This window comes from Amyelois transitella, chromosome 12 (genome assembly GCF_032362555.1).
Source record: "Amyelois transitella isolate CPQ chromosome 12, ilAmyTran1.1, whole genome shotgun sequence".
Taxonomy (NCBI): Eukaryota; Metazoa; Arthropoda; class Insecta; order Lepidoptera; family Pyralidae; genus Amyelois; species Amyelois transitella.
In genome coordinates, this window is record NC_083515.1 from 4,102,332 (window position 1) to 4,119,732 (window position 17,401).

The window sequence follows — 17,401 nt, forward strand, 5'->3', positions numbered from 1 at the left end:
ATTTTTCATTTTACCGGTAAAAACCGGAAAAACATCGTTACTATTTACGCACAGATTAAAATAGAACATTCGATGAATAGAACATCTCAATTAAGTTCAATGGATACATATGGAAACATTATTATACGTCATCAAAGTAACTTACACAAAAATATACCTAACCAACCGAATAGCTAATTGCTATTCGGTTGGTTAGGTATATTAGAATAGGTTGGTTAGAAAAGCTTCTTAAATTAAGAACCTGGCATTTAAGTTGACCATAGAATTAAACACTTCCGAAATGCACATATACCGTAGATAATTTTCTTTTACGCAGCGTCGGTAGAGTATAATTTTGGTTTGAACATTGTTTGTAAAACAGACTTTATGATTTTATCAGGACTTTTAAAATGGCGTTATGTACATAGAATAAACTCTATTTGAAATGGTATTATGTACTGAGCTTGCATGAAGAGAGTTATGTTATGAATGTGCATGAAGCGAAAGAAGTACGCAGGGATCGTGGCAAATGGAAAGATGTAGTCTCTGCCTACCCCTGAGGGAAAGAGGCGTGATTACACATCCGCATGACATTTCTACTTACTACTACTACTGTTTAAAATTTGTATGTATTTTAGTCCTCAAACTTCTATCTATCGCCGAAAATAATCATACTAGCCCTAGCTAATAAAAAAATAAACTGACAGTTCTTTCTGTCACCATAAAAAAATAATCACCCAAATGTCAATAGTGTCATAATGTCATTGTCATCCACACAGCTTTGTTTCCGGTGGTTGTGCTTGTTGTCAAATTTGTTCCATTATTTAAGATGTCTTTTTAATAAAATTCTCAATTTCGTTGTTATAAATGAAATATCAGTTGAATATTTCATGCAATTAGAGAAGACTTCTGAATAATTACGTTTTAGTATGAAATGGAACGTTAAATGAAGTCGTTTTAAATAAAAGTGAAAGTTTAATGAAGATTATCCATTTCTGTGCTAAAAGTATTCCTATTTGTTTTCTCAGAATAAATGGATCTTATATACAATATTGCCTACTTTTTTTACAATCCCGGCCACAAATAAAAAAATGGTGCGTAATACAAAATATTAAGTTTTTGTTGTTATTCACTCTTTTTTATTTACCTAGCGATTATTAATTTACTGCAGGAGCACCGAAAGGGCAACGGAGATTTAATTCAGAGGAAAAATGCTCATGATGTACAAAGCAACGAAGAGCATCCTAAAAAACTTTTGGCTGAAACATGTTCCAAGTCCTCACAGAATTCCAAAGTTATTGGGTTAATTTTTCTATCATTACTTTTGGATCTGTTAGCATTCACAATGATTCTGCCCCTTCTGCCTACTCTCCTTGATTATTACAACCGTGAGGAAGGAAAAGGAAATAATTTGTATGCTTCATTACTTGCTGCAGTCCAGAGGTTTCAACAATTTACAGGAGCACCAGATTGTTTTGCATCTGTCCTTTTTGGAGGAGCCCTAGGATCTATGTATAGTTTTTTGCAATTTTTAACCAGCCCAATTGTTGGTAGTCTTTCTGATGCATATGGGAGGAAACCTATGCTATTAATATGTTTGGTAAGTGTTGGAGTAAACTGTTATTCTTATTTCTTTTATTTTAACATATATTGATTTTCATTTCAGAAAATTGATTATTGGCTGATAATGAATTAGTGATTAGATATTTTTCTTTTTCAAGCTGTGGAATTTGGGATTGGATATTCGTGTATCTATAAGTACTTGTTGTGGGTTATCAGATGAAAGATAAAATTCAACAAATGCCTATACATATACTTGAGTAACATCTATATCTGATCCTATATCAGTATGTTCATCATATTAAATTTACCTACAAAACTATTTAAGAAATACATTTAGCCTTAAAGGCTGATTAACAAAACATAAGTTAAACTAGACTTACATACAACATGTGCTAATTTCTTTATAAGTAAAAACTTAAAATATCCTGTTTTAGAAAAAAAAAAACCAGTATGATGTAGTTTTATTCAAACATTGTTATTATAAATTCAAAAACACACAAATAGCTTATAAAACAAATGCATGTAGTTTTGCTATTTTAGACTTAGTAGTCTAAAATAGCAAAACTACATGCATTTGTTACTTCTACTAGAATAGTGTTGAAACTCTTAACAAAAACCTAAAATGTAAACTTTTTTTAAGATTGGGATAGCACTGTCCCATGCATTATGGGGATGCGCGAGTACATTCAGCGTATTTGTGTTGGCGCGATTCGTAGGTGGCCTCAGCAAGGCTAACGTTAGCCTCAGCATGGCGGTTGTCACTGACGCCTCTAACGAGAAGACCAGGGCTAAAGGAATGGTGAGATTGCATTTTTGTGATGTTTCTGGATAGCAGTGTCTTGTACACTATGGGTATGCACGAGTACATTGAGCGTGTTTGTGTTGTGTTGGTGCGACTCATATGGACCCTGGGCAAGGTTAACATTAGCTTTAGTAAGGCTGTTGTTACATTGTGAGATTGCACAGGAAAAAGCGTGCAATGCAAGATGTTGCAATTTCTTTTGTTTCAATCAAGTACAATATGGCTATTGTTCTTATTTTTCCTTTGATATAGTATTGTGAAATGTTAAAAGTCCCTTAGAAATGTTTTGGCTGAACTGAATGAAATAGAAAACGTGACAAAGTCCTCATTATTTAAAACCTTGATAATCCATTATTGATGCAAAATAGATTTCCACTGCAATTTTGATAGGCATTTGTAATAGCAGTAACTGTAGGATGTAACGACCTACTAACAATTTATTCATGCATTTTCCTTCCAAGTATAAACGTAATTACCTATAACATTACGTCATTAATAAAGAAAAACAATATGTTGATTATTAAAGGAAAAATAATGTAAACAAAATGGTTGGTGCTTCAAATATTTCTAAGGTTGGTGGTTTTGGACAGTCAGCGACAAGCTGAGAATGAAAAATTCATTAAATGCTGAAAAAATATAATAATGATATAGACCAGACTTTTTGCTAGAACTACTACTTTTACCAGAGTACCCGAAACCGAAAATCTTGCATGAAGAGAGTAATGAACGAAAAAAAGCGAAAGAACTGTGCAGGGATAGTGGCAAGTGGAAAGATGTGGTTTCTGCCTACCCCTCCGGGAAAGAGGTGTGATTTATGTATGTATTTATTATAGAAATCAACTAAACAATTTAAATCCAAATTTATAATGAAAAAATAATGTATTGTTCCAGGCTTTAATCGGTTTAGCATTCTCAGTGGGATTCATAGTTGGCCCGTTAGCCGGCGCTTGGTTCGCCGCGTCCAATCGCGCGTCGGGCTCGTGGGGCGAGCGACCGGCTTTCTACGCCCTGTGCCTATCTCTTGCCAATGTCTTCCTGGTTGCCTTCTGCGTGCCGGAGACGCTTACTAAGGTCATTATGTCCTTTTAAAAAGAAGTGCTTTTTGTTTATCTTATTTTCATGGTGTTTATCACGGTTTTTTACTGAAGTTCAACATGAATACATGGCATACAACATGTGTTGCAGACGAATGCTAATGAATTAATAATAATTCAAGGCTAAAGTATTTCTTCTTTATTTTTCAGGATAAAAGAGCGCCACTTTCATTTACCCTATCGAAATCTGTGGACTTCGTATCTCCATGGCATTTATTGAAATTCAATGCTGTGAAGGATCTATCGCAGCATCAGAACAAAGTACTTACAAAATTAGGACTGATCTACTTCCTGTACCTGTTCATATACTCGGGTCTAGAATTTACTCTTACATTCCTTACACATCATACCTTCCAGTATTCAGCAATGCAACAAGGGAAAATGTTTCTAGTGATGGGTAGGTGTTGCGTTTTTAAGTATTTGTGTCAATAGGTATTGTTTAAAAAAATAATCACAAACAACGCAAAAAGCGATTTTATTTTTTTGGAATATTGACAGATCTTTTTGTCTTCTAAAAACATGATATGTTACAAACAAAAAACAAAACTTTCCTCCTAACATGTAATATGAGTATATGAATAAATCGGTTTTCAGGCGTTATAATGGCGGTGCTGCAAGGCGGCGCGGCGCGGCGTTTGAACGCGGCGAGCGCGCAGAGAGCGGCGCGCGCGGCGCTCGCCTTGACGCCGACTTCGTTCGCGTGCGTAGCGTTCGCCGCGATGACGAATTCTCCGATACTCTCGCCGATCGTTTGGCTCTGGTTGGGTCTCGTGTTGTTTGCGTTGTGTGAGTGTTAACTTTTTTAACATTTTAACACTACTAGATAGGTACGTTATATGTATTCTTTGCACGGAATTAGATAACGGCGTTTGCTGCATTGCAGAATTCTCCGCTTCTCTCTCTACGGTAGCTTATTGGCTCTTGCTGTTCATATCGTGTAAATATACTCAGTGTAATAACAAATATCATGTATTAATTATTAAACACTTATAATATTTTTCTCATTGAGTAAATTTATAGTTTGTGTATGGTGCTTGCTTCACTGTCAACCTCTCTTCTGCAAGCTACAAGACTCGAAGGCCAATGTTCACAAAAATAGCATGATATTCACTTTATTTTATAAGCTTTAACCTGCAGCTTCGCCTGCGTGAATTTGACGAATTTAACGCCACCTTAAAAAAGCGACAAATTTAGGCCCTACCTAACCTACAAAAGAATACAGGTTTTTTGCTAATCCTATGGGAACTCTAGTTTTCACTGGGATAGGATTCATAAGTATAAACGTAATATTTCAAGAATATTTTTTGAGAAGATAACTCGGGAACAGATAAAAAATAAACGAATAAACTTTTTTTCACTTTTATAATACTAATATAAATTGGGATTTACAGCAACCGCTTTCGCTGTGTCATGCATGACGTCAATGGCGGCGGGGCAGGCGCCGAGCCAGGCTCGCGGCGCCGTGCTCGGCGTGCTGCGCTCTCTCGGAGCCCTGGCCAGAGCTGCGGGGCCTTTGGTGGCTTCCTCTGGTATGTACACATACATACATATTATCATGCACCTTTTCTCATGGGGTAAGAAGATACTACCTATACTTTCCATATGTCATGATCCCTGCACATTTATTTCGCTTCATCTTCATTAAGTCTTCATGCAAGCGTTGGTTTCGAGTACTCTTGACCTTCATAAATATATCACGTCTTATTCTCTTAAGGGGTAGATAGAGTGCTAACAAGCTCAAAAGGGTCGAAGTCCATGTTCAGCTGGATGGCTCAATGATTACTTAACTGATGACGGCTTGCTTATATATTTGCGTGAAAATACAGTAAGGTTGTTTCTTGATTTATAAAAAAACGTTTATGAATATTCTAAATATTTTCGAATGTTTCAAAATTATGATATGATTTTATTTCCTTTCAGTATATTGGTGTTCAGGGGCTGCGGTCACCTACATGGTCGGATCCGTTATTCTAATCATTCCAGCTGTGATGATATACAAATTGAAGATGTGAATGCAGCCTTTACACTGCCCATACTTAACTGCCGTCTTTTCACGAACTAAGTAGCTATGCGCATTTAGAGATGTGAGGTTACTTGTTTTAATAATGACCGTACAGATTTTCTAATAATAATTCCAGAATAATTACACTTTCATGTTATGTTGGTGAATGTTACATGGATAAAAACGTTGCTATTCGTGTTTGTCCAACCCCTATCCCATTATTTAGGGTCTCCTCACTTATTTGCGGCAGGTTGATCTGTCCTGGATGTGTTACGTAGCCGCTTAGTTCGTGTAAAACCATTTCAAAAGCAATAAGTAGGTATAAAAACATTGTGTAATATTAAGCTATTTATTTCCATTTTTTATTTATTACTCTTATACATTATACAAGTGTATGAACAAGTTAGTAATATTTAACTTATTCTTTATAATACAAATACACTGTTTTCAAAGTTTTATCTCGAATAAAGACAGTATTAAAATTTTATTAAATGAATCGGTTTCATTTTTCATTTAATACCATAACCCTGAAATCGTAGTCATTGGTGAAGTGAACATCACGTTTCTCCCAGGCATATATCACAGTACTTGATGGTCTGAAGCAGGTGCATCCTGCCTCGGGTTAATACGTGTGGATCGAGCCTAAAAAACGTACATAAATTGAACCGACGACGGATGATTTTCGATCATTTTATAAAGAAAACGAGGATGGGACTAGTCGTCAAAGTCAAAGATCAGTTTATCTGTCACTGTCATTTTAGTCATGTCGTCGCAATTCTAGTCACAATTTGACACCGACACGAACGAAGAAAACATCATTTCCATTCTAAACCAAATGATTTTGCGATTGAAAGTGGTCTATTTCGTCAGTGTTTATTATTTGAGATTAATTAATACGCTATGAATAATGCTTATATTATTAGTCATTTATTTATATTTTATCTGAAGATTAAATGAAATGTGCATTATGAAGAAGTTACAAATAACATTGTTTATTTTGGGATCATGCGGCTTTGTCTCATTGTTGGGGAAAGGCGGAGAGGTAGGCGATGTGAGAGAAGCACGCACTTACATTCAATTAAATAATCTATTATTTTCAGTGTTGTTCTAAAATATTGTGCTATAAAGTGTCAATGGTGCTTGCAGGGAAGTACGGAGTTGTCCCGCACTTTGGATGAGCGCCCGTTGTTGTTTGCTACCCTGGGGGGTGGTATGGTTGCCGTTGAACCTGTGGCTGGAAATATAATATGGAAACTTAAAGACGGTATGCATAAATGTGCCTTCAAATGCAAACTTGGATAATAGTTCTTTGTGTATTAAAGTGTAGGCAAGAATGCACTGATTCTTGTGTGTGGAAAAACAAATATTTCCCATGCCACCTTGCAAACAATGTAAACAAATGATAAACACTAAACCACTATGTATTATAGCACATTTACACATGAAACATACCCCTGTAATAATAAAAGTCATTGCAAATTTTTTATTCCAAAACATTTTGGTTAATTTATTATATTTTTTTTTTGGATTAGTATTTTTGAAATGTGAATATTACTTTAGTAAATCTATCATATAACTTGTGATAGAGTTTACTATAGATATAAAGTATTCAGAGTTGTAATGCATTACCACCATAGATACCACTGAATGCATTTAATAAAAAGTATATCATTTGAAGACATTGAACATCTTTAAGTGCTTTACTTTAAGATTCTATCAGAGAAAAAAAAATTCTGAGTGTCACAAACTGTGTATGAATTTCTGTAATTATGAGATTAAATCACCTAGAAATTATGAACATTGAGTGCTTTCATAAATTCTTATCAGTTGCATAATAATATACATGTTGAAATGGCTGTAGTATATCATTATCTGTCTACTCTAATGGCATTTTATTTTTAAATTTATTGGGAACAGACTGTTGTATGATTGTACTGTAAATTAAATGTCTTCTCTTGATACTAAGATAAAAAAAAAGTTTTTTTTTTGTTTTTAGAACCAGTAGTAAAAGTACCAAATCAGCATGCAAACTTAATGCCCCAATTTCTCCCGGATCCAAGACATGGTTTTCTCTATATGTATGGTCCCCGAGGAGATCAGCAGATGCTCAAGAAGCTTCCATTCACGATACCAGAATTGGTAGCTAATGCACCCTGTCGTTCCACTGAGGGCATCTTGTATACAGGAAAGAAAAGTGACACTTGGTTCAGGTTGGATCCTTTGACTGGTTCAAGGGAGCATGTATCAGGTATGTAATAAGGTACTTTACCGAATTCATGTTATCTTTTCTTATGAAGTACTTAACATTTTTTACTATGATTTAAAAAAAGTACAGTATTGACAAAATTATTTAACTTGTAACGAGAAGAATTTAGTAGTAAAATTATATTTTGTTTCAAATTTACATAGGTTTTGATAAATCCAAAATATTTAAAAGCGACGACGAAAATACATGTGATCCTGAAAAAAAGAGAGGTGTTTACGTCGCTCGAACTGAATACAACATTCTGATGCATGATTCCAAGAACTCCAATCACAAGTGGAATGTCACATTTTTCGATTATACGTCGCATGCTATGGGCAAAGAAATGTTAAATGATTATGGTGAGTTTATTTATTATGTACACAAAATTATATACAAATAAATAAATAAGTAAATATATACGGGACAAATTACACTGATTGAGTTAGCCTCGAAGTAAGTTCGAGAGTTGTGTTACGAGATACTAACTCAACAATACTATATTTTATAATAAATACTTATATAGTTAAACATCCAAGACCCAGGCCAATCAGAGAAAGTTCTTTTCTCCTCATGCCCTGGCCGGAATTCGAACCCGGGACCTCCGGTGTCACAGACAGTGCGTACTACCGCTGCGCAACAGAGGCCGTCAGGAGCATTTATTACAGTACCTAATTCTAGTACAAAGGTGCTACTTATTTCAAAAGAAATCTCTTCCAGAGTTTATTGGTAGTTCTGTAGCTTACAGGTACTTACGGGGGTAAAATGGCGTTGGATTCAACTGGGATTACGCCAAGAGGAGTTTACAGGGAACCTTTACATGTCTAACTTCCCTTCTGCTCTTCAGTCATTTGTTCAGTTAGAGAGTCATTACTACTTGTAGGAGACACATACACAGAGATAATAGAGCTTGAAACTAAACTAGCGGACCCCTGGCTTCGAAACATAGAGGTGGAGGATGCCACGGGAACATGCAAAGATAAGAGAGGAGAGAGAAACTCAGTCACAAGAACACTAAATCGAGACCAAGAAAGAAGGATAAGTCATGTCAACAAAGCGACAGTTATTCTTTTTTTCGTTGTGTTGAAGTCATTTAACTTGGCTTTTTTATTTACCTGAAAAAATATTTCTTTATCTGTGCAAGTTAATTATAAACTGACTAATCAATGATTTTTGTATTTATTTAACGCTATACGGCTTCTACCGCATCAAAAACGATAACGTTGTATCATTCATGCTTTCCATATTTCTCAACGAAGAAGGAAGAAGGTCATGGTCTCCATAGCGTCTAGCATTTACTAGGTAGAAAATTCGAGATTATGCGACGTTGATTAGATGAATCACGCACTTTCGCCTCAATGTTGTGGGCGTCATCGGTAGGCGTATTGACTTGAACTTACCTACGATGTTTGAGTACTTATTGTTAGTTACTAATAAAACAAGACGTCGATGAATATATTTTTCTAAACAAGCGTTATAGTGTGGCGGGAATGAAGCAATGTTACGAATTAGTAGAATAAAAAGAACATAATTTGTAAGACTTGTTCAATTTAATATGACATTTTATGTGCTATCAATTTGATTATTCATAGTGGCTGAAATATTTTTAATAATTATACGATAATTACGCGACTTAAACGCTAATAAAACTTAAGCCGGGATGAATATGTGTTAATTTTTAACACATATTTGAGTAAATGAAGTTGAAGTATTATTAAAAGTTTTCCCAAGTAGCAAATATCACCCAGTACTGTCGTAATTTTTTTTATTATTGTGTAAGGATTGTAGATCATCGCCACCTTCTTGTTAGTAGTGCTTGCACTACTACTTTTGCACTAGTTAATTTTCATTACAATTTGTTTTTAGGAATCATACATTTCACCTCAACGTCCAGTGGCCGAGTGATGTCGTTTGATAGAAAAACCGGCGACCTAGTGTGGTCTCATAACTTCGAAACGCCAGTAGTAGCCGCCTATTTGTTAGACAGAGAGGGTCTTATCTCCGTACCCTTTAATTCTATAGGGGATGACACCCTCGATCATATTATGGAAGATGCCACAACTTTGAGCAATGGACAGGGCATCAAGAACTCTAATATTGAATTGTAGTAAGTATTTTTTGAGTTAACATCCCAGAAGACCCATGATCTTTATACCAAATGTCGAAATTATTGTAGTTAAAAATCACCTATTTAGGTTATTACAATCTATTTAATTCACGGGTATTCCGGATTAGCAGATAAATTTATCGTGTTATCAGAGCCACGCCGGTCAGATATACAATAATTGTTATTTTCAGCCCAACATTGTATGTTGGCGAGCATAACCACGGCTTGTACGCCCTATCATCACTCGTCGACAAGAATACCAATACGATATCGACAGGTTTCACGCAACCGTTACTACTGGAAGGCCCGACCACAGACAATGTCGCCAACACAGAAAATTCAAAATACGAACCCTTCACGAACATACATTACAAATTAAACAACATAAATCTTCATGTATCAGCTCCATATTTACTCTTAGGACACTATAAAGTACCAGAACTTACGACGTCATGGATGCCCCAGCTTCCAAATATGAATTTGAATACACGCGAGCCGAAAAGTGTTTCAATAAAATTGATCGATGGAAAAGTACACTCTGATACGGATAAGGATGTCGAGAATGAGACGAATCTTAAGTCTTCTGTTAGCGTGTCTGTACAAACAGATGAATTTTTCGAAGGATTTAGATTTAGACCCGACATGTGGTACAAACAGGCTTATATCTGGCTTCATCAACAAGAAAACAAGGCGTTGAAAGTGGCGCTAATAATTTTGGTCGGATTAGTCATAACTATGTTCTGGTACCTCCGTTATCAGGTAAATAGTTGTTGTATTTTATCTATACTAATATAATCTCAGGAACTACTGGTTCGAATTGAAAAATTATTTTTGTGTTGAATAGACCATTTATCGAGGAAGGTTTTAGGCTATACAATACACGCTGCTACTTATAGGAGCGAATAAATAATGGAAATGTGAAAAAAAAGGGGAAAATTATTCATCCTTGAGGGCTTCAATGATGCCCAAAATAACTATTCCACGCGGACGAAGTCGCGGGCACAGCTAGTTTCTAATAACTTGTATCAGTATTGGAGATTAATTTTCACATTCTACTCGTACATATGCATCTGGCATTGATGGAACATCCCATTTGTAATATGATCCATGTTACAGATGTTATGGCCATTAATGACGGACATGTGGTCATTGTTTCTTGTGAAATAGTGAAATACACCATAACAACTAGTCAATATGGTTAACTTTAAAATATCTGTGGCAGATTATGATTATTTTTTCATGATTACTGTGTTATCTACTGATAAAATCAGTCACGTTATGTATTTTCATTTACTCTAACATTGATCCACAACAATAGGCAGAGAAGAGGACCAATGATATTTTAATACTAATGACCGTCAGAAATTACCAATTTTAATATAGATTAAAATCTGTAGCTGCATTTTGTACAATTTTTGTTCGGTTGTTTTTATTTTTTAAGTCCCAAAGCGCATAGCGTTTATTTTGTGTTTTCAATATAAACGATGTATATGCGACAGAAAAAAGATAATAAAATACTTTATCTTTGTCACACAAATTTATTAAATTAACATTGCGATTACGATTTTCTGATCTCAAGAATTTTGTGAATGATTGTTATTTACGCAGCTGCAATACAATGACGCTAAGGCAATTGGAATTTTTGTTTAAGTAAATAAAACATTTAATAAGACTGCAATTGTCTCGCATTCGGGAATCTTCAGATAACTTCTCTTCGAGTCATTATGATATCTTTTGATGTGACGTGACCTTCTAAATGTATACCTAAATAAAATAAAACACTGACTGACTTATAGATTAACTGTGATATCAGCCCGAACCGCTGGGTTTACAGATTTCAAATATGGCATGTTAGTTTCTAATTGTGGTCTTGGAGACAGAAATTAACGGACAAAAGTTTTACGATATTACGGCGAAAATATTCTTAAAATGCATTTTATTTTCATTCTAAGTAGTGTACATTGTACAATCAGCATTCTCGGAATATCTTCGATCACGTTCCTGTACACATTGCACTCCTAGCGACCTCTAGAAAGAAGTAAATTGTTATCGGTCGAATACCTACGCCATGAAACTGCAATCAAATGCACGGATAGTAAAAATTAGCTAACGCAAGCAGAGAATTTTCAATTAGCTAGATTTAACTAATTTATCTACTGACCTACTTTCTGCTTCAAGCCTTTTAAAAATAAAATAGAAACCGTTATTTATTGTAACAATCGACAGCTCAATGTTTTCTTATATTTAATGTGTGATTATTTTAATTTTTATTAGATTTTTTTTTAGTTATGTTATTAAAGTTTTTTTAGCGGTGGTTAAAAACTGAGCAGTAGAATATTTTTATATTTTTTCAGGCTCGAGAATTCCAGCAACTGTCTCAAGGCGGATCCCGTACCTCCAACACGTCAACCGCCTCAAATGGGGAGGTGACTGGCCAGTTAGTGGAAGTCGGAGATGGGGAGGTCAAGATTGGGAGGATTAGCTTTCACACAGACCAAGTGCTAGGGAAGGGCTGCGAGGGAACATTTGTTTATAGGTATTTTGTCATTAACATTTGTGATTATTATAGATAAGATGAGATCTCATCTCCTTTTATGTAGGCATTTATAACAAAAGTTGCTGTTAATAAACACTAGCTATCTAGTCCTTAGGGATGTGATATTGCTGATAAAAAATCGATTTTTATGTAATCGATTTATTTTTTAAGTATGAAAAATCGATTACTGAATAATCGATTTTTCTTAAAAAAATAATCGATTTTATTATATTGATAGATTTTTTCCTAATTTTTCAATTAATGTCAAAATAAACGCCATATACATTATATCAATAGATATATTCATTAAAAATAAACAACAGAAACAGTAAGTTCTTATATAATCAAATTAATCAACACCAATTAAAGTTTATAACAATCAAGTTTAACAAAAGGAACTTTCAGCAACGAATAATGAATAACATATTAACCGAATGTCGGTAAAATACTGTTCATCGACTTACTCCATCTAGAGAATGATTGATTAAATGAATCATCTAAACTGTTTTAAAAGCACGGAAAGAATGCACAGATGGCGTTAATGTAATATTATGGAGCTATGATAGTATTCTTTGGCAATTTGCGTTCCGGGCTCCAAGCCAGAAGACAAAAACGTAATGTCCGAGTGCATTTATTGCATAATTATAAAAATCGATTTTTAATCGATTATTAATTTAAAAAAAATCGCGTATAAAAATCGATTTTTATTTTAAAAAAATCGATTTTTAATCGATTTTTTCCATAATCGATTTTTTTTCACATTCCTACTAGTCCTGCATGTGAGGTTGTGGGTGTACAATGTTATGTTATTAAAAATTCATTGATTGAAATTATGGAATACTCTAAGTAAGTGTATAGAGTAAAAAATATGCGCTATTTATTACTGCGCAATTCGTTGATTTTTTTTTAAAAACACTGCATAAAGAAAAACTGCGGCTTCATTCTGAGTTTCCCTTTTATTAACTTTAAATTAACAGGAATATTTAAGAGTTTCATAAAAGTTATTTCATTATGCCGTTCATTTATTATTAATCAAAATTATGTTCTTGGAATGCGAATTATTCTTATGTCTCTGTTTTTAATTTCGATTGTTTTTTCAGAGGAACATTCGACAAACGCGCTGTAGCTGTGAAGCGGTTGCTACCAGAATGTTTTACGTTCGCCGACCGCGAGGTGGCGCTACTGCGCGAGTCAGATGCGCATGCGCACGTCGTCCGGTACTATTGTACAGAGAGGGATAAGCAGTTTCGGTAAGATTGAAATAAAATAAGTAAATTCTTTCTTCATAATGAATAAGAACTATACGTTGGCGTCACTATTTTTTAAACAGGTTTACTATAATTGTTTGTTTCATAATGGTTCCAGGTACATAGCATTAGAGCTGTGTTCAGCTACATTGCAGGACTATGTTGAGAAGAAGCTAAACTTCGAGTGTCGTATAGATGGCGTGGAGGTGTTGCGTCAGGCCGCTTTGGGACTTTCACATTTGCATTCCATGGATATAGGTATGTTTAAATCTGAAAAGTCAATAACAATACACTGAAAAAATATAATTCTCATAGAAATTTAAACTATAAAAGCGGTTAGTACTGGTATATTCCGAGACTTGACAGCTTTATAACTGAGCAGAAAACTCAATGCGATGCAAGACGAAGACACATAATTTCTACAGTTTATTTTGTCATTTCTATTGCTCAAAATTATTATGATTTTTATGGTTTAAATATTCAATTGTATTTATGTTCTCAGTGCACAGAGATATAAAACCCCACAACGTTCTTCTGTCAATGCCGACGGGAACCGGCGAGGTGCGCGCCATGATATCAGACTTCGGTCTTTCGAAGAAACTTAACATCGGCCGCGTCAGTTTCTCCAGAAGGTCGGGCGTTACCGGTACTGAGGGCTGGATTGCGCCAGAGATGATCAATGGGGAGAGAACTGTGAGTAAATGTTAAACAAAAATTTATATGAATCTCTATTCATTCATATAGTCACGTTTTTATCCCTTTCAGGGTAGACAGAGCCAACAATCTTGAAGTGACTGATTGGCCACGTTCAGCTGTTTGGCTTTATGATAGAATTGAGATTCAAAGTGACAGGTTGCAAGCTCATCGCTGTGTGGTTCCCGGCACCAATATAAAAAATAATAGGACCATTCCATCTCATTACCCATGGATGTCGTAAGAGGAGACAGGCTTATAATGAATCTCTAGTTTAGATTTATTGAAAATTAATGCAATAGAAAGTGAATTTAATGTTCTAAACGTCCTATAATAAACAACCATAAATAATAACATGTCCCTTGATTTCCTACCTTTTTGAAAAGTTAATATAACTAAAAAAATTACGCCGTAACTCTAATGAGAGAGTTTCATCATCTTTTATCATTTAAACACAGAACATTGTGTTTCTTTACAGACTACATCCGTTGATATATTTTCTTTGGGCTGCGTGTTTTACTATGTATTATCAAAGGGGCAACATCCATTCGGTGACATGCTCCGACGACAAGCGAATATACTTACCGGAGAATACAACTTGGACCATCTTGAGTGAGTTTTTTTCTTTATTTCTATTTTATAAAGACAAATGATTACATTTGTGTTTGCAACATTTAATTCAAAATCTATCAGAGTTTCACGAAATTTGGTGTTAAAATAGAAGAGATCTTCTGGAGTAACATTTAGCTTTTAAAATTATAAAATTTATAAATTTTTTTAAATGGTGTCTATTTACTCATATATTTTTCATTGTCAATTTATTTTATACTTTTCAGTCGTGTGTTGCCGGAAGAGGAAGTGGTTCTGACCAAGATCCTGATCCGTGCTATGATATCCCCTCGTCCCCATGCGAGGCCGCCATGTGAGACCGTACTCAAGTACCCCATGTTCTGGGGAAAGCAGAGCATACTCAACTTTTTACAGGTATCTAACCTTTTCATGTAGAAAATTATCTTTTTCAAGTTTTTTTGTCAGGGTCGCCCTGTAGTGTGTTAATAAATTCGACCGGTTAAAAGGTACCTACTAGTGTAAAAATGACTTCCTAATTTGTTTTTCAAATTGAAAGATCCCAATGAATTTTGAACAGGACGTGAGCGACCAAGTGGAGAGCTGCACAACAACGACGCAACACCCGCTGGAGACGGGCGCTCGGGCGGTGCTGCGCGGGGACTGGCGCGCGCGCGTGTGCGGCGTCGTGGCCGGCGACCTGCGCGCGCGCCGCTCCTACCGCGGGGACCGCGCCGCGCACCTGCTGCGCGCCATACGGAACAAGGTAGCTTCAGTGGCAGTGTGACGGCTGCACAACAACGACACGACCGGATCAAAACGCGTTCCTATGTTTCCGCAATAATTTTTTGAGTTATTTTCTACAAAAACTTTCATAATTGTAATTTTTTCATGTGAAGTGACCAAAGCTGTTTAATTTCAGAAACATCATTACCGAGAGTTGGACCCCGAAGTGAAGGACACGCTCGGTAAATTGCCCGATGGTTTTGTCACCTATTGGCTTCGAAGATTCCCATTGCTGCTACCCCACGTGTGGCTCCAAATGCAGCAATATCGTAATGAAGACATTCTCCAAGCGTACTATCCACACTCTTTTACTTTTGACAGAGAAGACGTACAAGAATTTGATGACAGTAATTTTGACGAAGAATTCCCTTCCGAATTAGCCAATACTGAGATAAACGATTTGTTCGTTAAAAGCAAAATTTATTACGATGAAAACAACCCAGATCGATCTCCGAAACATTACAAGAAAGAGGGGTCTCTATATAAACGCTTGGACTGGCGAAACGAAGCGAGACACTTCCAGTCGAGAAAAGATGACGTCAGATTGAGAGACCGCCATCACTATAAGAAGAAAGAGAAGAAACGAGAAGACATGCCAATTTGGACTTTACCGCCCCAGACGTAAGCACAAAATTATTTAGGTACAGAATTACGTTTTGTGATAATTTGTGGTGATGTTTTGTATGTAAATAGTGATCGTTTTGATCGGTATGCCGTGCCACAACTAGGCCTAAGGAATAATATTATTGTTTTTGTTCTGTTCATATGGAAAATAATGGTAGTTAAAAAAGGGATATAAAAAATTACAGCGCTATGAATTTACTATCCTACTACTATTATAAAGGCGAAAGTTTGTATGGATGTTTGTTACTCTTTCACGCAAAAACTACTGAACCGATTACCATGAAATTTGGTATGTAGGTAGCTGAAGACCCAGAATAACACATAGGCTACTTTTTATCCCAGAGTTCCCGCGGGATTGATAGGGTTTCCATGCGGACGAAGTCGCGGGCGGCCTCTAGTAAAAGATATTTTTTTCAATGAAATTTATGTGTTGTGAGTCATAGCTTGTGACATGGTTTTGTAACACGATGCAATAGCATTTTTGCAACTGTAGTTGTGTTTAGTTGTGCTATTGTGAAACACATAACTGGGATGGCACAACTAGTTGTGCATATCAGTTGGTCCACGAGGAAAAAGTGTTCGAATTGTACATGAAAATAATAAAATAAAAATCATCAGTCCTTAAGTCTATGATTCGGGAATAATGCACTATTTGAAATGGGACCAATAAGTATAAAAAGTAAAATAACTTACTTTCTTATGAGTTACACAAAAACAATTGCTCTCTTATATAAAAACGAAATAAACGCATTTTCATGTTGCTGAGGAAGCGTTGTTATCTTTTTTTACAATTATATATCACAAGTTTCTTTGCAAGTTTATAGATGTTAAGTATTTTATGGAAAAGACAATGCACAATTGCAGCACTCAATGTTTGGTAGTGTTAGGCTCTAATGAAAGATTCTAATCATGTAACCAAACAATCTATCAAAATTTATTTATTATTAGATAAATATGTGACATTCCTAATTGTAAGTAAAATTTAATATATAATTTTGGTATGAATGGTGCTATGTTTGTTTTCAGTAAAGTGCAAATTAGGAGTTTAATAATACAAACCGATCAATATCAATATAATTTTATTACAATTAATAAAGAACCTAATTATTACTCGCGAAAAAGTTAACATATATATTTTGCGATTTACAGTTTTTTTAAA

General features: G+C 35.3%; 2 protein-coding genes across 2 annotated transcripts; both read left to right on the forward strand.

The window, feature by feature from the left end:
• Nucleotides 1-758: 758 nt before the first annotated feature.
• LOC106142377 (major facilitator superfamily domain-containing protein 10) lies at nt 759-5,921 on the forward strand. The gene is made up of 8 exons (XM_013344117.2): nt 759-1,073; nt 1,151-1,579; nt 2,183-2,341; nt 3,236-3,415; nt 3,589-3,835; nt 4,033-4,224; nt 4,830-4,967; nt 5,359-5,921. Exons 1-8 carry the CDS (start codon nt 1,071-1,073, stop codon nt 5,448-5,450), a joined length of 1,440 nt encoding a protein of 479 aa, XP_013199571.2. The 5' UTR covers nt 759-1,070; the 3' UTR covers nt 5,451-5,921.
• A 312-nt stretch (nt 5,922-6,233) lies between these two features.
• Nucleotides 6,234-16,444, forward strand: LOC106142499 (serine/threonine-protein kinase/endoribonuclease IRE1). The gene is made up of 14 exons (XM_060946860.1): nt 6,234-6,482; nt 6,587-6,704; nt 7,437-7,688; nt 7,850-8,044; nt 9,549-9,789; nt 9,981-10,548; nt 12,144-12,325; nt 13,426-13,575; nt 13,691-13,830; nt 14,075-14,265; nt 14,744-14,877; nt 15,102-15,249; nt 15,413-15,598; nt 15,755-16,444. Exons 1-14 carry the CDS (start codon nt 6,399-6,401, stop codon nt 16,241-16,243), a joined length of 3,078 nt encoding a protein of 1,025 aa, XP_060802843.1. The 5' UTR covers nt 6,234-6,398; the 3' UTR covers nt 16,244-16,444.
• Nucleotides 16,445-17,401: the final 957 nt, after the last annotated feature.